At 43.8% G+C, this 26,978-nt stretch overlaps 1 protein-coding gene across 2 annotated transcripts in view; it reads right to left on the bottom strand.

Moving 5' to 3' along the window:
* The window catches only part of TRPM8 (transient receptor potential cation channel subfamily M member 8), an 88,195-nt gene that overhangs the window by 49,899 nt on the left and 11,318 nt on the right, over positions 1-26,978 (bottom strand). For both annotated transcript variants that reach the window (XM_060015472.1, XM_060015471.1), the window contains exons 3-10: positions 22,462-22,618; positions 20,612-20,789; positions 17,613-17,785; positions 16,595-16,769; positions 15,478-15,545; positions 13,504-13,701; positions 1,507-1,609; positions 53-171 (exon numbers count right to left, since the gene is read on the bottom strand). In XM_060015472.1, the coding sequence (XP_059871455.1) occupies positions 53-171; positions 1,507-1,609; positions 13,504-13,701; positions 15,478-15,545; positions 16,595-16,769; positions 17,613-17,785; positions 20,612-20,789; positions 22,462-22,618 (1,171 nt within the window). The remainder of the gene's footprint in view (positions 1-52; positions 172-1,506; positions 1,610-13,503; positions 13,702-15,477; positions 15,546-16,594; positions 16,770-17,612; positions 17,786-20,611; positions 20,790-22,461; positions 22,619-26,978) is intronic.

Below are 26,978 nucleotides of genomic sequence, written 5' to 3' on the forward strand. Positions count from 1 at the left end.
CAGAAATGGACCAGACCTGTCGCTGGATAACCCAGGAGGGCTTCCTATGTACCTCCCACCGGCGGTCATTGGTGAAAATCTCATCACTGGCTAGGTCCAGCTGGTTCCACTCCAGCAGAAGCTTCAGCTGCCCATTCCAGTTATCCTTATCTTGTTCATTGGTGCTAAAGGCTGTAAGAGGACAGGGAAAAAAATCAACTCACCAAACACCCAGAAACAAGAGAGTCAGAACCATTACATATGGCCAATTATCAGAGCCATTTATCAAAGGAGATTCTAAGCATGTTATCTTAGAATCAGACACTCAGAGCTGTCATTTCACTGACAGTTTATTTTCACTCCATCTTATCCATATTCTATATGTCCCAAAGTATGTACTGTGGATCAATTTAGGTGATAATAGCTTTCCATTTCATATCCTAACAGTTAACTATGGTATATTGATATTTTTCCATAGATTCAGATTCCATAAATGTCACATTTCCAGGACCACGTCTGACTTTTACTATATCTAAAGCTATGACATAATGAGCTCTATCATAACAATACTCCACTTGTCTTTTTCAGAGCTGATAATCTCTGTACCTATGTATCTCTACAGATACAGTCCCATTTTAATAAATATCCTTACAACCAAATTCCTGACCAGCACAGTAAGAATGATTCTAATAAACAGCTAAGGCTTAAAGTGTACTTCTCTTGGGCCTTGCTCTGCTCTGCATGCCTTAAATATATTCATCAGACGGCTCAACTCTACGTGGCCTTTGCCAGGGGTCTATTTACTTCAGGTAATTCCACCTTGATGGGATTCTCAGACAGCAAAGTTCATACATGAGGATTTTAAAACCGAGGTTCATTCCTAAGCATAGGAGACGTGTTAACCCCTGAAACTGAACGCAAAATTATCTAGGTGTGCATGCACCTGTGTACACAGATGTGGAATCTAGGACAGAGGTCCATAGCTTTTATCATATTCTCAAAGTGTCTGAGACTCAGATAAAGATTCTAAACCACTGCTGGAGACAGCTCTTTGGAAAGCACTGTGATCATCTTTAACTGATATTTTGATGAAATAAAAATGCTTGTTCTGGGGGCTTCCCTGGTGGCTCAGTGGTTGAGAGTCCGCCTGCCGATGCAGGGGACAGGGGTTCGTGCCCAGGTCTGGGAAGATCCCACATGCCGCGGAGTGGCTGGGCCCGTGAGCCGTGGCCGCTGAGCCTGCACGTCCGGAGCCTGTGCTCCACAACGGGAGAGGCCACAACAGTGAAAAGCCCGCATACCGCAAAAAAAAAAAAAAAAAAATTCTTGTTCTGTTAAATATCTACAACCAAGGAGATTTAACTCAGCAGGTCAATAGTAGTTATTCCAACTTCTAATATATGCTAATCAAAATTAAGTGCAAGATTATATTTCAGTAAAGCTGTTTTAAAAAATAAATGGAAGCCATTAAAAGCCACAGAAAGCAACACAAAGCTGAAACTTCTACAAGGAGCTAATTTTACTCACCTTTGTACAATGCATAGGAGATAGCATTGCTCACAATTTCATCCCCAGCTTCTTCTATTTTAATAACGGTTAATAGGTGAGAACTTTCGAGAATTTCTTTGAGCTGGCAAGATTTAAAGAGCAGAGTTGTCAGCCAACTGATTTCAGGCACAAGGAGCATAAAGTCTCTTTTGGTGAGGAATATTTTATTCCATTTTTTTAAAGACCACCTATAGGAACGTTCCAAATCTCCTTCCCTCTTCTACAGCACCTGTACCCACAGCATCTAATTTCTAAATTGGAATAGTGAGTCCTCGACCACCATGAGAATAAAGTACTGGCTCTACAAGGGCACATATATCAACAAGACCCTATCAAAAAGCTGAGAGAGGAACCCTCCTACATTGCTGGTGGGAATGTAAATTGGTACAGCCACTATGGAGAACGGTATGGAAGTTTCTTTAAAAACTAAAAATAGAGCTACCATATGATCCAGGCACCCCACTGCTGGGCATATATCCAGAGAAAACCATACTTCAAAAAGATACATGCACCCCAATGTTAATTGCAGCACTATTTACAATAGCCAGGACATGGAAGCAACCTAAATGTCCATCGATGGAAGAATGGATAAAGAAGATGTGGTACATATATACGATGGAATATTACTCTGCCATAAAAAAGGAATAAAATAATGCCATTTGCAGTGACACGGATGGACCTAGAGATTGTCATACTGAGTGAAGTCAGACAGGGAAAGACAAATATCATATGATATCACTTATATGTGAAATCTAAGAAATAATGGTACAAATGAACCTATTTACAAAACAGAAATAGAGTCATAGATGTAGAAAAAAATTAGGGTTACCAAGGGGGGAAGGAGGGGCAGGAAAGATAAATTGGGATTGGCATATACACACTACTATACATAAAAATAGATAACTAATAAGAACCTACTGTGTAGCACAGGGAATTTTACTCAGTACTCTATAATGATCTATATGGTAATAGAATCTAAAAAAGAGTGGATTTATGTATATATATAACTGATTCACTTTGCTGTATAGCAGAAACCAACACAACATTGTAAATCAACTATACTCCAATAAAAATTAATTTTTTAAAAAAAGCTGAGGGCTCCTCTGATGGCGCAGTGGTTGAGAGTCCGCCTGCCGATGCAGGGGACACGGGTTTGTGTCCTGGTCCGGGAGGATCCCTCATGCCGCGGAGCGGCTGGGCCCGTGAGCCATGGACGCTGGGCCTGCGCGTCCGGAGCCTGTGCTCCGCAAAGGGAGAGGTCACAACAGTGAGAGGCCCGCGTACCGCAAAAAAAAAAAAAAAAGCTGAGAGACTCATTGACTAGGGATGAGTGTGTGTGTGTGTCTGTGTGTGTAACACATGGTAGGTGCTCAGTTGTGGAATGAGTGAATAAATGCAGAAAAGAGAACAGAAGACCACAGAAAGCATCCGAGTGTGGACGTAGGGCTTAGATTATAGGAAGGAAATTTCAGTGTGAACAAAAGCCAAGACAACTTGGTGACTGACGAAAGCGACAAGGAATTCACTATATTATCCTTTGTGATTTTTCTTTAAAATTTAATTTTAAGACACTTTTTAAGATTCAAGAGCTGGGGGAGAGGCAGAGCCCTTGATTCCAAGGATTCAGGCATTGGCGAGCTTGGTGGGAGCCTGGCAAGGAAGAGCTCCTTCTGGAGGAGGAAACGAGTCTGGCTGTGGTTAGACTGAGTTCAAGATGGTGGTGGGTTTTCCTGGCAACATTTGGAAATGAGGGCCTAAAACTACAGAGAGTTTCAGCTGGGTGGAGAGGGAAGCCTCAGGTCAGGCTGGAAGGGTGAAGATGTGGACTAAAAAGGGCCCTTGCATATATCTAGAAAAGATGAAAGCTCTTAATTCAAAAAGATATTTACACCCCAATGTTCATGGTAGCACTACTTACAGTAGCCAAGACATGAAAGCAACCCAAGTGCCCATCAACAGATGAATGGATAAGGAAGACTCTGTGTGTGTCTGTGTGTGTGTGTGTGTGTGTGTGTGTGTGTGTGTGTGTATATAGAACTGAATCACTTTGCTGTACACCTGACACTAACACAATACTGTCACTCAGCTATAGTTCAATTAAAAAAAAAAAGAAAAGCCCTTGGATTTGGACTTTAGGAGGTGACCTCAAGGCTGCAGTTTCCTGGGAAAAATAGTGTCGGAGGCCCTAGTTCAAAGGACACCTGAGGGTGACGAGGAAATAAATGAAAACGGCAGGAAAACACAAGTCGCAGTGGGTTTGATGGAGAGCGGAGGAGGGGCTGACAGCAGGAGGGGAAGGGCCCTCTCATCACGCTGGCAGCCTTTGTTCAGGCAGAGGAAAGGGGTCCAGCCAGAAATGACAGGAAGGGAAGGGTCTAGGTCCCAAGATTCTGGGGCACAAGTGGGGGTAAGCAGCACAGAGTGGGTGAGACATCTTTTCCTTCAAAATGAAAAGGAAGAAGGAGAAGGTGAATATGGATATAGAGCAAACTGATGGGACCCAGAGATGCTGCAGGGGCGCCTACCTCATCCCCCCTCCCCACCCACGTACTCTCACCTCCTCGGATACTAACCCTCTACTGCAGCCAGTGTGACCTTAACTGAATACACTTGGATCACGCCTCATCCTGCCTCAAACCCTTCAGTGACTTCCCACTACACCTGAACAAGAACAAAACCCTCAGAAGTTCTCCAGTTTCCACCCACAGTATCCACCCTCATTGCCATCTTTCAACTCCTCGGTAGCCATGCTTACCTCACATCTCAGGAACTTTGCACCAAACAACCCCAGCCCTCACCCTTGAACCCCACCCATCATTCAGACATGGCTCCCACGCCACTGCCCCTGAGAAGCCCTCCCTTGAAAGGCCTTCCACACCAGGCCAGGCTCCCTTGGCTCAAGCCCTGTGTATCCATGCTACCTTTCTTCAGAACACGCTTTCTGTTTTGAAACTATACAATACATTGTATTGTAATCACTCGACATGAATTTTTTTCAATTTCTGTGCTCTCTCTGAGGATAAGCACTCCCTGTTGCGTATACTGTTCTTTCTGAAATGCCTGTTCCAGTACCAGGCATACAGTATGTGCTCAATAAACAACAAATAAACAAATCCAGGTGTTTGAAATAAATGAATGAATGAATGATACCTTGGTTGGTAGACAGACTGGAAGACTTGAAGGGTCAAGTTATTGAGAAGGTGGGGAGTAGATACAGCAGAATAACTATGAGAGCACTGCTAGGGGAGGAGGGCCTGGTCCCAGTGGGGAAGAATACAGGGTCTCTTGAAGAGGATGAGAAACCATAAGGTCAGGTTAGGGTGCTCTTTGTCCACATGATCAGTAAGGTCACCCACAAGTACCCTGGGAGGTTGCTCAATCAATATTTGATTGGAGATTCGTTCAAGATGGCAGAGTAGAAGGACGTGCGCTCACTCCCTCTCGTGAGAGCACCAGAATCACAACTAACTGTTGAACAATCATCGACAGGAAGACACTAGAACTCACCAAGAAAGATATCCCACAACCAAAAACAAAGGAGAAGCCACAATGAGATGGTAGGAAGGGCGCTATCACAATAAAATCAAATCCCATAACTGCTGGGTGGGTGACTCAAAAACTGGAGAACACTTATACCACAGAAGTCCACCCACTGGAGTGAAGGTTCTGAGTCCCGTGTCAGGCTTCCCAACCTGGGGGTCTGGCAATGCGAGGAGGAATTCCTAGAGAGTCTGACTTTGAGGGCTAATGGGATTTGACTGCAGGACTTCGGCAGGACTGGGGGAAAAAGAGACTCCACTCTTGGAGGGCACACACAAAGCAGTGTGCGCATCGGGACCCAGGGGAAGGAGCAGTGACCCCACAGGAGACTGAACCAGACCTACCTGCTAGTGTTGGAGGGTTTCCTGTGGAGGGAACGGGGTGGCTGTGGCTCACCATGGGGACAGGGACACTGGAAGCAGAAGGTCTGGGAAGTACTGCTTGGCATGAGCCCTCCCAGAGTCCACCGTTAGCCCCACCAATGAGCAGGTAGGTTCCAGTGCTGGGTTGCCTGAGGCCAAACAACCAACAGGGAGGGAACCCAGCCCCACCCAGACAAGCAGATAAGCGGATTAAAGTTTTACTGAGCTCTACCCACCAGAGCAACACCCAGCTCTACCAAGCACCAGTCCCTCCCATCAGGAAACTTGCACAAGCCTCTTAGACAGCCTCATCCACCAGAGGGCAGACAGCAGAAGCAAGAAGAACTACAGTTCTGCAGCCTGTGGAAGGAAAACCACATTCACAGAAAGACAGACAAAATGAAAAGGCAGAGGACTTTGTACCAGATGAAGGAACAAGATAAAACCCCATAAAAACAACTAAATGAAGTGGAGATAGGCAACCTTCCAGAAAAAGAATTCAGAATAATGATAGTGAAGATGATGCAGGACCTCAGAAAAAGAATGGAGGCAAAGATCGAGAAGATGCAAGAAATGTTTAACAAAGACCTAGAAGAGTTAAAGAACAAACACCTAACAGAATTAAAGAACAAACAAAGAGATGAACAATACAATAACTGAAATGAAAAATACACTAGAAGGAATCAATAGCAGAATAACTGAGGCAGAAGAACAGATAAGTGACCTGGAAGACAGAATGGTGGAATGCACTGCTGCAGAATAGAATAGAGAAAAAAGAATGAAAAGAAATGAAGACAGCCTAAGAGAACTCTGGGACAACATTAAATGCAACGACATTCACATTATAGAGGTCTCAGAAGGAAAAGAGAGAGAAAAAGGACCGGAGAAAATATCTGAAGAGATTGTAGTCGAAAACTTCCCTAACATGGGAAAGGAAATAGCCACCCAAGTCCAGGAAGTGCAGAGAGTCCCAGGCAGAATAAATCCAAGGAGAAACATGCCGAGACACATAGTAATGAAATTGACAAAAATTAAAGACAAAGAAAACTTATTGAAAGCAACAAGGGAAAAATGACAAATAACATACAAGGGAACTCCAATAAGGTTAACAGCTGATTTCTCAGCAGAAACTCTACAGGTCAGAAGGAAGTGGCATGATATATCTAAAGTGATGAAAGTGAAGAACCTACAACCAAGATTACTCTACCTGGCAAGGATCTCATTCAGATTTGATGGAGAAATCAAAAGCTTTACAGACAAGCAAAAGCTAAGAGAATTCAGCACCACCAAACCAGCCCTACAACAAATGTTAAAGGAACCTCTCTAAGTGAGAAACACAAGAAAAGAAAAGGAACTACAAAAACAATTAAGAAAATGGGAATAGGAACATACATATGGATAATTACCTTAAATGTGAATGGATTAAATGCTTCAACCAAAAAACACAGGCTTGCTGAATGGTTACAAAAATAAGACCCATATATATGCTGTCTACAGGAGACCCACTTCAGACCTAGGGACACATACAGACTGAAAGTGAGGGAATGGAAAAAGATATTCCATGCAAACGGAAATCAAAAGAAAGCTGGAATAGCAATACTCATATAAGATAAAATGGACTTTAAAATAAAGAATGTTAAAAGAGACAAGGAAGGACACTACATAATGATGAAGGGATCAATCCAAGAAGATATAACAATTATAAATATATATGCACCCAACACAGGAGCACCTCAATACATAAGGCAACTGCTAACAGCTATAAAAGAGGAAATCACAGTAACACAATAATAGTGGGGGACTTTAACACGTCACTTACACCAATGGACAGATCATCCAAAATGAAAATAAATAAGGAAACACAAGCTTTAAATGACATAATAAACCAGATAGATTTAATTGATATTTATAGGACATTCCATCCAAAAACAGTAGATTACACTTTCTTCTCAAGTGTACACAGAACATTCTCAGGAATAGATCACATCTTGGGTCACAAATCAAGCCTTGGTAAATTTAAGAAAATTGAAATCATAACAAGCATATTTTCCATCCACAACACTATGAGATTAGAAATCAATTACGGAAAAAAAACGTAAAAAACACAAACACATGGAGGCTGAACAATACGTTACTAAATAACCAAGAGATCACTGAAGAAATCAAAGAGGAAATCAAAAACTACCTAGAGACAAATTACGATGAAAACATGATGATCCAAAACCTATGGGATGCAGCAAAAGCAGTTCTAAGACGGAATTTTATAGCAATACAAGCCTACCTCAAGAAACAAGAAAAATCTCAAGTAAACAATCTAACCTTACACCTAAAGGAACTAGAGAAAGAAGAACAAACAAAACCCAAAGTTAGTAGAAGGAAAGAAAACATAAAGATCAAAGCAGAAATAAATGAAATAGAAACAAAGAAAACAATAGCAAAGATCAATAAAACTAAAATCTGGTTCTTTGAGAAGATAAACAAAATTGATAAACCTTTAGCCAGACTCATCAAGAAAAAGAGGGAGAGGACTTAAATCAATAAAAAAAAATGGAGAAGAAAAGAAAAAGGAGAAGTTACAACAGACACTGCAGAAATACAAAGCATCCTAAGAGGCTACTACAGACAACTCTATGCCAATAAAAGGGACAACCTGGAAGAAATGGACACATTCTTAGAAAGGTATAACCTTCTAAGACTGAACCAGGAAGAAATAGAAAACAGGAACAGACGAATCACAAGTAATGAAACTGAAACTATGATTAAAAATCTTCCAACAAACAAAGTCCAGGACCAGATGGCTTCACAGGTGAATTCTATCAAACATTTAGAGAAGAGCTAACACCCATCCTTCTCAAACTCTTCCAAAAAATTGCAGAGGAAGGAACACTCCCAAACTCATTCTATGAGGCCACCATCACCCTGATACCAAAACCAGACAAAGATACTACAAAAAAAGAAAATTACAGACCAATATCTCTGATGAATATAGGTGCAAAAATCCTCAACAAAAGACTAGCAAACCGAATCCAACAACACATTAAAAGGATCATACACCATGATCAAGTAGGATTTATCCCAGGGATGCAAGGATTCTTCAATATATGCAAATCAATCAATGTGATACACCATATTAACAAACTGAAGAATAAAAACCATATGATCATCTCAATAGATGCAGAAAAATCTTTCGACAAGATTCAACACGGATTTATGATAAACACTCTCCAGAAAGTGGGCGTAGAGGGAACCTACCTCAACATAATAAAGGCCATATATAACAAAACCCCAGCAAACATCATTCTCAATGGTGAAAAACTGAAGGCATTTCCTCTAAGATCAGGAACAAGACAAGGATGTCCACTCTCACCACTATTATTCAACATAGTTTTGGAAGTCGCAGCCATGGCAATCAGAGGAGAAACAGAAATAAAAGGAATACAAATTGGAAAAGAAGTAAAACTGTCACTGTTTGCAGATGACATGATACTACACATAGAGAATCCTAAAGATGCCACCAGAAAACTACTAGAGTGAATCAATGAATCTGGTAAAGTTGCAGGATACAAAATTAATGCACAGAAATCTCTTGCATTCCTATACACTAGCAACAAAATATCAGAAAGAGAAATTAAGGAAATAACCCCATTCACCACTGCAACAAAAAGAATAAAATACCCTGGAATAAACCTACCTAAGGAGGTAAAAGACCTGTACTCAGAAAACTATAAGACACTGATGAAAGAAATCAAAGATGACACAAACAGATGGAGAGATATACCATGTTCTTGGATTGGAAGAATCAATATTGTGAAAATGACTATACTACCCAAAGCGATCTACAGATTCAATGCAATCCCTATCAAATTACCAATGGCATTTTTTACAAAGCTAGAACAAAAAATCTTAAAATTTGTATGGAGACACAGAAGACCCCAAATAGCCAAAGCGGTCTTGAGGGAAAAAAACGGAGACGGAGGAATCAGACTCCCTGACTTTAGACTATACTACAAAGCTACAGTAATCAAGACAACATGATATTGGCACAAAAACAGAAATACAGATCAATGGAACAGGATAGAAAGCCCAGAGATAAACCCATGCACCTATGGTCAACTAATCTATGACAAAGGACACAAGGATATACAATGGAGAAAAGACAGTCCCTTCAATAAGTGGTGCTGGGAAAACTGGACAGCTACATGTAAAAGAATGAAATTAGAACACTCCCTAACACCATACACAAAAATAAACTCAAAATGGATTAGAGACCTAAATGTAAGACAGGACACTACAAAACTCTTAGAGGAAAACATAGGAAGAACACTCTTTGACATGATTCACAACAAAATCTTTTTTGATCCACCCCCTAGAGTAATGGAAATAAAAACAAAACTAAATACATGTGACCTAATGAAACTCAGAAGCTTTTGCACAGCGAAGGAAACTACAAACAAGACAAAAAGACAACCCTCAGAATGGGAGAAAATATTTGCAAGTGAATCAACAGACAAATGATTAATCTCCAAAATATATAAACAGCTCATGCAGCTCAATATTAAAAAAACAAACAACCCAATCCAAAAATGGGCAGAATAACTAAATAGATATTTCTCCAAAGAAGACATACAGATGGCCAAGAAGCACCTGAAAAGCGGCTCAACATCACTAATTATTAGAGAAATGCAAATCAAAACTACCATGAGGTATCACCTCACACCAGTCAGAATGGGCATCATCAGAAAATCTATAAACAACAAATGCTGGAGAGGGTGTGGAGAAAGGGAACCCTCTTGCACTGTTGGTGGGAATGTAAATTGATACAGCCACTATGGAGAATAGTATGGAGGTTCCTTAAAAAACTAAAACTAGAATTACCATATGACCCAGCAATCCCACTACTGGGCATATACCCAGAGAAAACCATAATTCAAAATGACACATGTACCCCAATGTTCATTGCAGCACTATTTACAATAGCCAGGTCATGGAAGCAACCTAAATGCTCATCGACAGACGAATGGATAAAGAAGATGTGGTACATATATATGACGGAATATTACTAAGCCATAAAAGGGAATGAAATTGGGTCATTTGTAGAGACGTGGATGGATCTAGAGACTGTCATACAGAGTGAAGTAAGTCAGAAAGAGAAAAACAAATATCGTATATTAACACATATATGTGGAACCTAGAAAAATGGTACAGATGAACCGGTTTGCAGGGCAGAAATAGAGACACAGATGTAGAGAACAAATGTATAGACACCAAGGGGGGAAAGTGGCAGGGTGGGGGTGGTGGTGGGATGAACTGGGAGATTGGGATTGACATATATACACTAATATGTATAAAATAGATAACTAATAAGAACCTGCTGTATAAAAAAATAAATAAAACAAAATTCAAAAAAAATTTGACTGAATGTATACATTCATTAATTAATAATTCCACTCTTGGGCTTGGTCTTTTGGGAAATTTCTACCAACCCCATACAAGTGCATAATCAAAATGCCAGACTAATTTTTATTATTGTTGTATGTCTTCTGGTTGACTTGATTATAATTATGATAAATAATTAGCATATGAATAAGATGTGAATCCCAGAAAGAATAATATAATCACAGGAAGTGTAATGTGTCTGACATTTAGCCTGTTTCAGACGACTTTCCCGTATCAGTTTTCTTGAAGCAGAAATCAAAATCCTTCATAAAGGATGTGGGGACCCATAAGGTGGCATGGCCCTCTGGGTGTGACCTGGTCTGGACTAAACAAGCCTACTCGCAGGAGTAGGAGAAAAGTCACTAGAATGGACCCAGGGCCATCTTTGGTGGGTGAATTAAGAGTGGTCTATTCCTTTCTCTGTGGGCATCCTTGAACTGACCACCAAATTTCTTCCATCCATCACAGGAAGCTACCTTGAGGACATTGCTCAACACACAAGGTCTCAGGTTGATATCTATGCTTGGGGATTGCTCCCCTGATGTGTTTGGAATGACTCAAACTGTTTAGGTCTGAATACATGGAGAATTGAAGATAACTACTTTGGGAGATACATATTTTCCTCACCCATATTATTTTCATGCAGAGGGACCTCCATCCAAATCAGGTCCCTAGGTACCCCCCGCACTGCTACTCCGGGTAGGGGAGTGACCTAGCCAGTTGATGACTTTGGCCTTGCCCAGCCAGTCCTTTCCTGCTTCTCCGTTGGGATCTGCTCCTTGCAGGGTGCTAGTGCTCTGGCGTCCACTGTCAGCCACATGCCTAGGCTAGGGCTAGGCAGATGGGGGCCAGCAGTCATCCAGGGCTGCCTCTGTCCGGGTGGGTTCATCTGTCTCTTTCTGGGGCTCAGCATAAGGAGGCCCGTGGTGGCTGCACCCCTAAGCCACATCTTTCAACTTGGCTTTCATCACCAACGAAGCTGATATTTTGATCTCTCTATTTACCTAATTCTTGTGTCTGTCTCTCAACTGGACTTGGCCAAGATACAAGAAAATCCCAGCAAAAACTTTCATGTAAAGCCACCAGCTTCACCTTTTTCAGTCAAATCTGCAAAATGCAGCATCTCAAGTAGGAACATCATATACGCATTTGTCGGGCAGGGCATCGATGAGCACCAGCACTGACTGTCAGCTACAGACAGAAGGTGCAGGTGCAGTTTTTAATCCTGAGCCTTAGTGATGAGGCTTAATCCAGAAAGGACTTGTTTCCTGGTCACTTCGACCCTGCTGTACCTTACCGGGATTATCGCCCAACTGTCTACTCATGTGAAATTAAACAAAACCAATAGGGTCTCACTGTGTGTTAATTTCGTACAGAGTACCTGTCAGCCTAGAAGGCGGGGTTGATTTTTCTCATTATTTACAAGAATTTGATTTATCCGGGCTTGCTTTAAATAACGACAAAGGCCAATACACACTACTCTATATAAAATAAACAACAAGGATTTACCATGTAGCACAGGAACTATATTCAATATCTTGTAATAATCTATAATGAAAAAGAATCTGGAAAAGAAAGTTTTATATATCATACATATATATGACTGAATATATATATATGTATCTGAATCACTTTGCTGTATACCTGAAACTAACACAATATTGTAAATCAACTATACTTCAGTAAAAGAAAAAAATAATGACAAAGGCTACCGTGAGCAAAATAATCTTCACTACTCCAGGATTTCAGTTTGCCAAACTTGACACTTTGAGGCTCTTCCACAACTAAACACTGCTGAAATACCAAGCTAATTAAAGAACTTTTAAAATTATTTATACTAAATTCAACCTTTCACTCTAATGATGAAATGGGCTGTATGATTAAAGTAAGTCTTGTTGTCTACAGCCTGTCATTTCCTTTATGGGAAAATTTCCAAGTGGCAGCACGTGCTCCTAAGAATATCCAAACAGCAAAGGCCATTTTTGAATGAGCTGATGTGAACGTACCTACGGGTATTAATGTGAGCTTTATCACAAACTGGACAGTCAACAGAATGAAAGTCATTTCAAGTCAACACCAGTCACGAAACAAGAGAGAAAGGTGAGAAAGCACAGCACTATGTTAAAGTGCTTTATAGGCTTAGCAAAAGAAGCATGAGATATTTCGATTAGTACCTATTTCTTATATGATCCAATAGAAAAGGTGAGAGATTCTGAATTAATCACAGGTCAGTTAACTTAGAAAGGCAATTATTCTGTAGTAACAGCTTCTCCACTAGACATACGTTCCATTTAGAATCTGCATTTCTAAAACAGCATCACAGGGGGTTTTTTCCTCCCCGCTGCTGATAACCTACAAAACACAGAAGGCTCAACGCTTGTTGACAGGGTGTAAAAGAAGGACTATCAGCTTTGCAAACAGACAGACTGGAATTTAAGCCTCATCTGCTACCCCTTGTGAGGTGTGGAAACAGGGCAAGTTATTTAACTTAAGTGAGCTTCAATTTCCAGCAAAAAACCTGGTGTGAGCCAGAGTGCAGTTTCAAAGTTACTGAGAAAGTATAAAGACCCCCAGCTGCAAGTGGAGTTGGGCACTGAAGGCACTCTCCCTTCCCAGGAACTTACTCCCTGCAACTCACCCATTTGATCCAACTCTCGATCTCCTCCTCAGGCAGCCGGGACACTGTGCGGGGTAAGAAGCGCACCAGCTTTTCCTTGATGATGGATGACGTCAGGGCATCCTCCACCTCCACCAGGCTGGCGATCACATCGGCAATTTGCCCTGAGCCTTCCACCACCACACAGGGAATTTTACTTTTAACGGAGGTACTGATGGCCTGGGAGAAGGGAGATAGAGTTGACCGGGTGATCAACAGAACCCAGCTCAGGACCGAGGTTCTAATCACATCGACACATCTCTGCACTTCATCACTTGGCGGGGCAGTGTGTGTGTGTGGGGGGGGGGGCGTTATTTTCAATCAGAAGCAAACCAAATGTTTGCAACCACATTAAGCATCAGAAATGTAAGCTAGTTGTCTGACATCCTATGTTAATACCAAACTCCATAATGAGGACACGTGTGACTGGCAAGTTTTCCATAAATAAGTGCAGTGGTTGAGAGTCCACCTGCCGATGCCGCGGAGCGGCTGGGCCCGTGAGCCATGGCCGCTGAGCCTGCGCGTCCGGAGCCTGTGCTCCGCCACGGGAGAGGCCACAACAGTGAGAGGCCCGCGTAATGCAAAAAAAAAAAAAAAAAAAAACCCTCTATACAAAATCGATCGTTCCAAATACTGACATCGTAGATTTGAGTGACAGCTCTTAAGATGGTACTCAACATTGTCGCTGATAGCTTTTCTGATGGAGGTTAACAATATTCGTACTTTTAAGGTATGAAAATACCTTCACAGCAGCAGCCATACATTTTTTGTTATGTTGACTCACGTATTTCCGTCCTCAAATAATTTCCCTTGCTCCTTCCATTGAAAGAAAAGAAAAATATATTTGCTTTCTGGATAAACACCTACCACATTTTTATTTCCTTGATAAAAATCACAGAGACCAGCATAGGAGAACCAGGTACAAAAAATTTTAATCACTTGACAACAAAACAGAGTGATGTACACGTGGGTACAGAAGAAACTGTGAAGCCCCTTCCTTTAGCCAGGAGTGATGTCTTCCTGAGAGAAGACATTGGCCATAAAGAGTGTGGTGCTTTCATCTAATCAGGGTGAGATCCATCTTCACCTCACTACCTGTGCTCCAGGTGGGTGTCGAGGCTGCGCTGGGGCGGAAGTGGGGATGATGAGAGAGTGAGCTGAAGGATGAAGTGTTCAGCAGGCGGTCTCTCCTCCCTCGCTCCTCTCTCCTGTGGGTTCTGGGTGGTGAATTGGCTGGACAGACCTTGTGGGAAATGCTATAGACGTGCAGTACTCTAGGCCAGGACCAGCTTGCTGGAAACCATCATTCTAAATCTAAAATCCGAGAGTTAATAAATGGAACCATCTTCGATTACGTTTTCTCCATCCCTCTTCCTCTGTAATGTGACTGCTTCTTCAAGCGTTTCCATACTGACTGTTTCACACTGAAAAAAAATCTCTATTTTAATTTCTCTCTGAAAAGTCTTTAGGTGCTTAATAAATACCTGTTGATGAATGAATGCACGTTGATGAATGATGGATGAATGAATCATTGTTATAGAAAAGAATAAACAGAGAGAAGCATTAGATTATGATTCCAAATAACTCTGCCAGAAATTTCCTGTAACTGCAGGTGTATATGCTCATGGGGTGGCCATGGTTTTCCAACATACGTGCTGATTATGATCCCTAAGTCCTGTGAGTTCATGTCAAGCCTTCTCTTTGGCAGGTTGATGGCCAAAGAGAGCAGTAAGTGCACGGACTATTCATGTTGCTACAAACTCTCTTCCTAAATTTTCTCAGCTGAGGAAACAATTTCAGCCTATTAGGGCAACACTGTGTGATTGGGAAAATGCTACCTACTTGCTGTAGAAAACAAATGAGTCGTGTTAGATTAGGTGAACCCCCAAGCCCTGAAAATGCATATTTGTGGAGCAAGCTCGTTGACTGATCTTCTAGAACCAAAGCAAGACTCACTTTCAAAGTCTCCTTCCCACCTCCTTGGGCAAAACACACAATGGGGATCTTGCCACCGTAGTTGGAATCTGTAAAATAGAAAACGTAAACCTTATTCTGGGCACATCAGAAATATTCACCTACCTCAAGGAAGTGGTGGACCCCGTGAGCCCAGGGTGTAGGGTGCTGGCTGCAGATCTCACAGACTTGACCATCTACCAGCTGATCACAATGGATGCGTCCCTGTGCTCCAAACCAGTAACAGCATGACACGGGTCACACTGCAAGTTTTTACTGATATTTAAAATGCAAAGTCTGTGGGCCAGGTTCAAGTTTATGCAAAGTCTGTAGGCCAGGTTCAAGTTTATCCTTAGAATAATTACACTTTCACTCATTCGCATAATCCTATGCTTTCTTGAGTGGGTGAAAAATTTGCATAACTATGTGTTCTTTCCAGTGAGAGTATTGCATATATCAATGTCTTCCTTTGTATACATCCCATTGAGAAAGGAAAAAGATTGAGATTATCTCCAGCAAGTCCCTGTGATGGAGTCTATCACTAGATCACGAGGTAATCTGGTTCCACAACAGGACACATCTCAACAATAGGAAGAGAGAGAGTTATTTATCACTTGCCATAGCAAATACAGGCTTTCACGCAACTGCTGTATTCTCCCCTTGAAACCAATGTTTTAGGTGGTTCTAGTATATAGAAGTAGCCAATAACCAAAGAAGTAAACCACCTACTGTTAAGCTAGTGGGTTGGTTTTTATCGCTTCTATCCTAGCTAACCACATTGCTTTGTCAGCGCAAATTTGCCGTTGTGAATTTTAATTTGTTCTTAAATGTTGTCGAGCAGAATGGACAGCAGGTTCTCTATACTGGGTGGGACAAACCAGGGTAGGACAAGGCAGCCTTTGTCAGTGTTCCAGCACGTCGAAGGGTACATATCAGGGTAACCTTGGCAGGAGCACCTCTAGTATATTAAAGAAGAGATATAACAGCTCTTCTTCGGCAATACAACATCTAACTGGGTGAGTTCACCATTCTTTACTCAATAATTGAGAGCTATTGTTGGTGGCGCTGCTGCTACTCTTGTTAGTATGTCTGTCTAAGGTCCCACCTCCTAAACACTGACCTTGAATAGTGCGCTCGGAGATGTACTTCTCCAGCTGGTAACGGAGCTTTGCCTCAACTGTGGGGTGCCCATGGCAGCCGTTGTCCACAAGCAGCAGGTGGGTGTGATTGTTGTCCAGGATGTACAGAGGGTCTCTCTTGAAGTCATCCATAATGTACTGAGCTGAAAAATATCCCTGAAAAGCACAGAGAAACTTGTCTTTGAGATTTATTTGTTGGCCAAAATGCATGACGACATTTTCACAGGTTCATATTAAGGCTGACCCTTTGGGTTCAACTGATGCTCTTCCCAGATTCCTAAGTGCAGAAGGGTCTTAGAGATCTTATAGTACAGGCCATCATTTTAAATATGAAGAAATGAAGGTTCAAAATGGTTGCATCACTTTCTTATTGTCACATAAATGACCGGTGGCAGTGTAAGAATCAGATTCTAATCCATTTCTTGTTCCATTGCCCTGTGCTCTTTAGTATAAATTCATTGAAACTGATAGCGTTCAGGAAAGTGTGTGTGTGTGTGTGTGTGTGTGTGTGTGTGTGTGTATCCAGACACATACATTTGTATGTGTGTGTGTCTGGATAAGGTAGAGGTAGACATTGATACACACACACACATATTTGTCTGTAATCCATCATATGCCAAGACCTATGACAGCGTCTAGAGATTAGAAAATGAATAAGATGGAGTCCTAGCCCTTGAGGAGCACATAGTTACGGGACCATGAAAAGAGGCAATTTAAATAGATACTTTGTCCTCGCACTTAATACCAGAGAATAAAAAACTAAAGAACCGACTCTAACAGGATTCGCTGGGAACAAATTTTAATGAGCAAAACACATCCACTGGTAACTCCTTCCCAGGAGTTCTTTGATTATGTCATCCTGAGGTTCCAAAGCAACCTTGTAAGGTCGACTTCCTTATGAGCTGACTCCATCCCAGAGCCCCGGTGTTCAGGCCAGAGCCCTGTGCCATGGTCTTTCTGCCTCGTGACCCCGCAGACCCCCTCATGTCCAGCCCATACCTCGACATCACAACTCCTGATGAGGGTGTCCCTGTTGGAGACCATGCCCCAAGCCGCGATGCCGATGGCCACTATGTTCTCCTCTGAATTCCTGCTGATGGTGTTATCTCTCACTACCTCTCCAATGTACTTCATCAGCCCATAATGCGTGCCTCCAGTGAGAATCCAGGCACCTGTCAACAAGAGAGAAGAACAAACGCTCAGCTGGCTCTGCATAAGTTTCCCATCCTTTGCTCGACCCCTAAAGAAGCCCCACCCGTGAGCACTAGGACTCAGCATTACTGGCCACACTTTGCACTGGGCTTGACCTCTGACCATATAAAAAGGAAGGAGAAGAAGATCTCCAAGTTTCTAAGAGATTCTGGTTTAAAAACAATACGGATTCTGGACCGCACTCTAACCCACATCATCAGACTCTCTGGGAGGTGGGACCAGGGAACCTGCCTCTTTAACCAGCCTCTCGGGTAGATCTTTTTATGAGTAATGAATGCCTGGCCTGAGGCTCTGAGCAAGTTAGGCAGTGTCATCATGGAAAGCGGAGCGCTGCGCGCCCAGATACCCCTCAGGGATCCTGGTGATCTTCCTGGCATGACCCTGGTGCCTACGACTTAACTTTACAATTACACAGTTTTGCACACTGGTATTTTAAGGTTTTTATTTGATGATTTTTGCAGTGTCAAAGGTGTCGCACAGTTTTGTTTTTGTTTTCAAAATTGAAGTAACTAATACCTACAAAATATTATCTCACATAATAATAGAATCTAAAGTTGGAAATGCCCCTAGTCTAATATGTTACCCACACAGGAATCCAGCCTGAGGCTGGGTCACCAGCCTCCCCTGATTAGCTCTGGTAATGGAAGCCTCAGGGGTCCCGAAGCAGCCCCCTCCCCCAGCTGTCAGAAAGTCCTTTTGTTCATTTTTGTCTCCATTCTCTACTTTTGCTACAGTCTTCCTGATGATGAACTAATTTAGTCCTCTCCCACATAAAAGTCCTTCCAATATTTTAAGGTAAATGTGATGTAGTTCTTAGAAGTTTCAGACCCAATTCCTTCAGCCAACTCTCACTGGATGTGAACCCAGACCCCTTGGCAGCCAGCCTCCTTCCTGCAGACAGATTTCAGTCGTCAACATCCCCCTTTCAAATGAGGCAATGGGAGGCATAGTAGCTCTCCACAAGGAGACAAGTAACCTCCCTGCTCTGGCCCCTCACTTCATCTATGTAGATGTCCCAGCCCGGGGACATTTGTCTGCTTTGTTCTACTCTATTCCCAGCACCTAAAACAATTCCTGACACATAGCAGGCATTTAAGAAGTATTTGCTGAATGAATGAATTATGTATGTTCAGATCTCATAGTAAGGAAGTTGAGTTGCTGGGTTTCATAACAAAGTAACTACCTACTGTGTGGCCCCTCTGACTGGTCAGGAAATTTAAGAATAAATGCGGGAGGGGTGCCACAGTTTCTTCTTGACATTAAGGAAAAACGTATCTAAAACAAGACCTGCTTCCTTAGTTCTGTCAACTAATATGCTTAATAAAGAAGTTTTTAAAATGTTAGCCTTAGATAAACTAATAAAATAAAGGTTAGGGTTTGATAAATAGAATCTAATCTTGAAATTAGAGTTTAACATTCTAGTTAAACTCAAATGAAAGTAAGGCTGCAAAAACAATTTGCCTATACTCTTCAAAAATGTCCTGAAAGACTGAAAAAAGCTGAAGAGTAGTTCCAGATGAAAGAAAGGTTTTCAGTTTCCTATGATACGAAAAGCTAAATGGATTGGAATCCAGACGGAGAAAGCAAAATTTTTTTCTCTGAAGACATTGTTAGGATAATTAGCAAAACGAAACCAAGGACTGTTTGTTAGACAACAGTGTAGGTCAAGGTTAACTTTCTCAGGTTTGATAGTTGCATCGGGTTATCTGAGAGAACACCCTTGTTCTTCAGCGATGCTCACATATTTAGGCACTAAGGGTTATGATACCTAAAATTTACTCTCAGTGATTTTTTTTAAAAACCATAATATGTGGATATTTACAGAGAGAGAGAAGATTAATATGGGAAAATGTTAACCATTGGTGAGCCTAAGTGAAGGGGGTACAGATATTCCTTGTATTATTCTTCCAACTCTTCTGTAGGTATGACATTTTTCATAATAAAAAGTTAAAAAGAAAAAAATAGCTGAATATTTCAAATAACAAAGCCACGGTTATTTGTTTTGATCTCCATCAGACAGTTACATGGTACTTACAACCCGCCAGGCACTAACATGATTTCCAAAACACACCACTGATCCCAAAATTAAAGAGCAGACGAATGAAACTTTCCTTTTTGATTCGCCAGAATACTCTGGGTAAAAGTTCACACGTTAGGGCTTCCCTGGTGGCGCAGTGGTTGAGAGTCCGCCTGCCGATACAGGGGACGTGGGTTCGTGCCCCGGTACGGGAGGACTCCACATGCCGCGGAGCGGCTGGGCCCGTGAGCCATGGCCGCTGAGCCTGCGCGTCCAGAGCCTGTGCTCCGCAACGGGAGAGGCCACAACAGTGAGAGGCCCGCGTACCACAAGAAAAAAAAAGAGCAGACGAATGAAACTTTCCTTTTTGATTCGCCAGAATACTCTGGGTAAAAGTTCACATGTAAAAATAACAAAATGAAAAATTTAGATTAAAGGAAACATAAAATTACCCACAAGGAAGTTCCTTAACGCTGAGTTTAAAGAGCTACTGTGTCCCCACCCTCCACCTACCCCCTCACCATCGGCCAGAGCTCCCGGTCTGTCCCTTCATTGAAGGATCTTGTTTTTAATTAAGATAATGATTAATCATACAGTTCTAGAGCATCTGGAGTCTGAGCATGATTGCAAAGGAGAATTTCGTTCCGTCTCTGAAGACGCTGCGCAGCCTGGATGGACAAACCCGTGGGCGCAAGGTCCCCGCCGCCGCAGGGAAGGTCCCGTGGCTGCAGCGGGGACAGCCGCGTGGACGCAACGGGGGCCGACGCACCTTTCGACTGCGCGATGTAGATCAGGCGGCTGAAGATCTTGCGCATGCGCGGCTTCAGGGCGAAGTTTTTGGCGCCGCCGGTCACCGAGATGACCAGGTTGGGCGTTTTCAGGTGCCAGTACTGGGTCAGCAGCTCGTAGAGGGTTTCCGCGTCCGTATCGCAGGACAGTCGGATATACTGTGGGGAAGAGGGGAAGCATCAGGATCCGCAGGTGTTCTCCTGATGGTGGGGCTTAGCCCAGTTTACCTGCTCCTTAGGGAGGGGGAGAGGGGAGCGCATTGCAGCCGAGGAGCGTCCCCTTGGGGAAGTGGAAGGAAGGCAGTGGAGTGGAGGCGGGTGTGGGTGCCCCTGCAGGGACCCCCGCATCCCAAGATGGCTGGAGGACTTGGGACTTTATCCTAAAGGGAGTAGAGCACCTGTGAGGTGTTCTAAGCAGAGTAGAAGCCGGATGGGATTTACATTTTAGAGAGTCCTCCAGCGGCAGTGTTGACTATGGGACAAGACAGGTAGGGAGAGATGCAGGGAGGTGAGATAGTGGTGGCCCATCCTGGGACAGAGGCCTTGGCAACACACAGAGTGGACAGAGCCGGGTCACCTTCCAGGGCTGCAGCGGCAGGGCCTGGGGAGGTGAGGGGTCAAGGCCCAGCTTCCAGCTGCCTGAGGACGGCTGTGTCACTGGGACAGAGGACACAGGAGGATTTAAGGAGACTGCTAACCATTGCCTACTGAAAATTGGCATTGTCATCTGCCTCTACAAGGATGAAATCAATAGCCACTGCGGTCGCTGACCTTCAACACACCCTGAAAGGAGTGCAGGGTGGAGATCAGGAATGAGGCCCTCTGTGCTCTGGGAAAAACTGGCAGAACAGGCCTTCAGATAGTTAGAGATTTTTCAGGAGATTTTATGAGCCCAAATTCTTGCATCTCCTCGTATCTGGAAAAGCACTAAAATCGTTAACGGAGACACATCTGCTCCTCGTGACGGGCAAGAAACCTCTGCCAACATGTGTGCTTGACTGCACGTCCCCCCTTCTCTAAAATCACAGATAACACCACCCCCGCCCCCTTCGGAGCAGTTCCTCAGAGCTCTCTGAGACACTGTCTCCTGGGCTACAGTCCTCATTTTGCCCCAAATAAAACTTAACTCACAACTCTCATGTTGTGCTTTTTTTTTTTTTTTCATTTGACATAATCATTAAACATCTTTGTAGAGGGCTTCCCTGGTGGTGCAGTGGTTGAGGGTCCGCCTGCCGATGCAGGGGACGCAGGTTCGTGCCCCGGTCCGGGAGGATCCCACGTGCCGCGGGGCGGCTGGGCCCGTGAGCCATGGCCGCTGGGCCTGCGCGTCCGGAGCCTGTGCTCCGCAACGGGAGAGGCCGCAGCGGTGAGAGGCCCACGTACCACAAAAAAAAAAAAGAACATCTTTGTAGAATCCTGTGTAAGAGCCTGCAGTGTGATCGTGTAGAGGAGAATGTCACCTTATTCAAGGCCACATTTATTCTCAAGAATGTCACATGCCAAACTAAACCAGATGATGATTCACAAGCACATCTGTCGGGCCTTTTGTAGCAGTGAGGGCCAACGTGATGTCACATGACCCTGCCCTGTGCCTAGAGAAAGGACCCTGGCTGACAAGCCAGTCCTCACCCATGGAGTGTTGCCATGGCACATAATCTAATCACGGCTTTTGATTTTTCACAAGATTTATCTTCTTCTGCAATCATTTTTGGATTGACTACCCACCTCTCCCACCTCCATGCGTACTATTAGACAATTCAAGGTAACCCCAGGTAGCCCACACCATGTTAGCATGTGGATTAGCTAGTGCAAGTAGGAAACCGTTGCTTACCTTCCCTTTCTTCCCCAGAGTCTCAAACTGAATATCCCCAAAAGCGTCAGTGGGGAATTCCTTGGTGTGTTTCTTGTAATTCCATTTCTCATTTTGGTTGGTCTGGGTGCCTTCTATGTGCTGGCTCTGGGTATAGCCACACTTGCACACATTTTCCCTGAGCGGAAGGATATTGATGGGAAGAATAGCTTTCATTAAACCTGCTTAAATATTTCATCACGTTTCTTAGAATAGACCACACACGATTAGCTTAAATAAACACAAAAAGAGATTTCACCATCGCATCTAATTTTCAGACTATTTTCATCATCTCGGTTGTTTAAAAACTATCTTGCGGGGGCTTCCCTGGTGGCGCAGTGGTTGAGAGTCCGCCTGCCGATGCAGGGGACACGGGTTTGTGCCCTGGTCTGGGAAGGTCCCACATGCCGAGGAGCGGCTGGGCCCGTGAGCCATGGCCGCTGAGCCTGTGGGTCCGGAGCCTGTGCTCTGCAACGGGAGAGGCCACGGCAGTGAGAGGCACGCGTACCGCAAAAAAAAAAAAAAAAAACTATCTTGGTGTTTTACCCCTGTGACATGGAAGATCCAGGCAACACAGTACGATTGTATCTCCGCTGAGAAAGAAGAAAGCATGAATGCAGGGAGAGGAGGGGATAAAAGACAAACAGAGAAGACCTCTTGAGCCTCCACCTGCTCCAGCCACAGTCCTAACAATTCTAGACTCCCAGCCACTTCTCTCTCTCAGGTTCTGCATGGCACTTCTATTTCCTTAGAGTAAACCTCCCCATTTAGGTTAAGCTAGCTCGGGTTCCTTGCAACTGAAAGTCTTAATTACTATAAGTATGGAAATTATCTGTATTCAAAAATATACGTCAAAACATTCAATATTTCCTAGAGCTATAAAAATTGAGCTAGAACCTGGATCCAAAGCCACTCCTCCACCAGAAATCTTGCCTCTTCCGGAACAGTTGCCTGGGGCATCACCCAGTTTGGCCAAGAAAAGAAAAGTCAACCAGAATTGATAACAGTTGCCTTAGCCTTTTCTCCAACTGAGCCTGGGGGCTGCTCCCACTGGTCTCAGGGTCCTCCTCACTAGGGTCCAAGTTGGCTTCCTCCCCTCTGTCTTTAGCTGTTACTGTCCCACTATCCTTTGGGGTCTGTCCACACCCACCCAAGTTCATTGCAGGATTGGGGAGGGAATTCCCTGCCCCACCTGTCTTTGCTACAACTGAAGACCAACTCTCGAGCCCTTTTCCCTTCCAAGGGTAGGGGTGTGTCTCGGGTGACCCCTGTCTCCATCTTGATGATGGGGCTGGTAGCCCTCCAAGCACCAATTTACATGAACTGGCTTACAAATGGGGAAGAGGCAGGAAGAATGCCAGGAAGGCGTCAGGAGCACAGATACATGGAGAAGGCAAAGGAGTGACAGAGAGGGGAGACGGAGAGGACGGGAGAGCGACAGGACGCTAGTTCTACCCCTCAGGACAAGTCTGAATCCTTTGGAGCCTCACTGTCAATATAGTAGCCACTAGCCATGTGTGGCAACTGACTTTAAATGTAATTTAATTTAACTTAATTTGAAAATTCAATGCCATGGTTGCACTAGCCACATTTCAAACGCTCACTAGTCACAAGTGGCTAGTGGCTACCATACGGGACGATGAAGATAAACAAATATTTCTGGGACTTCCCTGGTGGTGCAGTGGTTAAGAATCCGCCTGCCAACGCAGGGGACACGGGTTCGAGCCCTGGTCCAGGAAGATCCCACACGCCGCGGAGCAGCTAAGCCCATGCACCACAATTACTGAGCCTGCACTCTAGAGCCCGTGAGCCACAACTACTGAACCTGCATGCTGCAACTACTGAAGCCCGCGTGCCTAGAGCCAATGCTCTGCAACAAGAAAAGCCACCACAATGAGAAGCCCGCGCACCACAACAAAAAGTAGCCCCCACTCGCCGCAACTAAAGAAAGCCCGCGTGCAGCAGCGAAGCTCCAATGCAGCCAAAAATAAATTAAATAAAGTTTTTTTTAAGTTTTTTTTTATTTAAAAAAAGAATATTCCCATCATAGTAATAATGGAGAGTTCCATTACACAGAGCCCATTACAGCAAAAGTAATGTTCTTCCTTTTTCTACCTAGAACCCAGCCTGGCCAAGGCAGTGAGAACTGAAGAGAATAAACCCAGATCCAGGGACTTACAGCCTCAGGAGTGCCAGGGGGTGGCCCCTAAGCTGGAGAGCAGTGTCTCAGAGGGTACCTGGCAATAGGAGTCATGGTCTGGCATCACTCCCTAGTGACCACGCAAGAAACAGACATCCGAAGGGTTTAAAGTAGAGAAACATGAGTGGTCTGGGCTTAGCACATGTGAAGCAGCTCTGGGGAGATCTGGGGCAGCCTATGTCAGCTGATGTGGCAAGTAGCTGCAAAATTACCGTAACACTATTACTAGTCCTTTCCCTTGATTCACTTGTCCAATGAGTAATTCAGATTACACAGAGCATCCCCACTGCCGATGGAGAGATGAAAATAGTAAATACAAGAAGTTAAAATCTTGTAGAGTCTTGACTCTGGTGTATAACCTTGGGTCCCCTCTGACATGGGCACTGGAAGACCCTGAGGTATTCCTGTCCTGTGCTGGTGTTGTGGAGGGCAGGGACTGCTCACCACATCTCCCTTTATTTGGGGCCAGACTTGAGTGGTAGTCAAGCACCATAAGGTGGACAGCCATAGGTTTCCCTACCTTGCATCCACTTCTCCTTCTGCTAGTAGGAACACCTGATTTTCCTCTGAGGAATCATCCTTTCCACACCAGGTCCATGTGGACACAACACCCAAGGCTGGCCAGTCACATATTCCATTGCCCAGTTGCAGGGATTAGAGTGGGTGCCTGACCCATGCCAGGCCAATAAGAGCCATGAACGTGAGCCCAGGACTTTGGGTGGAATTGCTAGAAACAAAGCCTTCCTTCCCCTCACTGGTAAGCTGAAAAGGTGTCAGCCAGAGTGGTGGTGTCCATTCTGCCACCACTAATAAGGAGCCTGCCCACCCAGAGAAGGACAGAACCACAGGTAGAAAGAGGCAGGGTCTTGGTGACACTGAGCCCTGGATGTGGCTGTCCCATTACAATCACCACTCACTTAGGCCAATTAGACTGGATATCTGCAACTGACAAGGTGCTGACGACTACAGTCAGCTCAAGACAGGATTGTTCCTAGAAGGGGCAGGAGCTGGGCATAAAAGGAATGCACAGGGAGGAATCAGAAAACTGAGTTCAATCCTTCATCTATCCCCTGCCAGCCATGTGACCCTGGGTGAAACACTGAGCCCCTCCCGGCCTCACTTGCCTTGTCAGTCAAATGATAACAGCTACCTTGCGGGGCAGTTGTAGAATTAGCAGTCAAGTACATGAGTCCCCACGACAGAGTCAATGCCCAATAAATATTTGTTGAATGAGTGAACAAATCCAAACAGTGTTTTCTACCAGTCAAACAAATAGATTAATGGCAAAATCTTTCAGGGAAACATGTGGGGAATAAATAACCAACTCACAGAGTTTATACTCTGTCAAAATGACTCATAATGACTAAGTTTATACCAATGACAAAATAGAGATCTCTTAGTTTTTCCAATGTTCGCTTTCTAATTCGTACAAAGTAGGAAAGCACACTGACTGAGAACTTTCTACGGCAGGAATTTTATGTATCGTCCCACTGCACCCTTACTACAACCCAGGAGGTGTACTTTGCCAGCGGTTTAGGATAAGAGGATTCAGTTCAGAAAAGAGAATAATTGGTTCAAGTTCATGCAGTGAGCAGGCAGCCAGGCCAAGGTTGGATCCAACGCTGGTTCTTAGGCCCCTGCTCTTACTGCCTTCCTCTGGGCACTGCCTCTGTTCAACAGAGTCAGTGCTTTAATTACAAACTACAGCAGCAGGTAAACAATCAATTAATAGCTGGACTATTACATATAGAGTGGATAAACAACAAGGTCGTACTGCATGGCACCAGGAACTATACTCAGTATCCTATGATAAACCATCATGGAAAAGAATATTTTGAAAAGAAGGTATCTATGTTCATAACTGAATCACTTTGCTGAAATTAACACAACTTTGTAAACCAACTATACTTCAATTAAAAAATATTAATAGCTAGACTCTCTCCTATCACCAGTAAGCAAAAGAGAGGGGGCAGAGAGGAAAAAGGTGAGAGGGAGGGAGGACTAAAATCACTTCGTTAGATCCCAGGGCACCTTCTGTGGGAAACATCAGAGGTCAGTCCACTTATCACTGGCCCACTAGGTAGCATTCGCTGAGGACCCCCTGTGGGCAGAGCTGCTGGAGGTGCTCCCCAAGGCTTTTGTGACTCAGCCTCGATGTTTCAAGACACACGAGATTCAGACAAGATGAACACCCGGTCAGATGGGAAGGGCCACAGTCAACAGCCTGGCAGAGGAGCCGGTCAGATTGCCACATGCGCGCATGCCTGGTGTCTCCTGCCAACCGCTATGAAACAACAAG

This window comes from Delphinus delphis, chromosome 7 (assembly GCF_949987515.2).
Source record: "Delphinus delphis chromosome 7, mDelDel1.2, whole genome shotgun sequence".
NCBI lineage: Eukaryota > Metazoa > Chordata > Mammalia > Artiodactyla > Delphinidae > Delphinus > Delphinus delphis.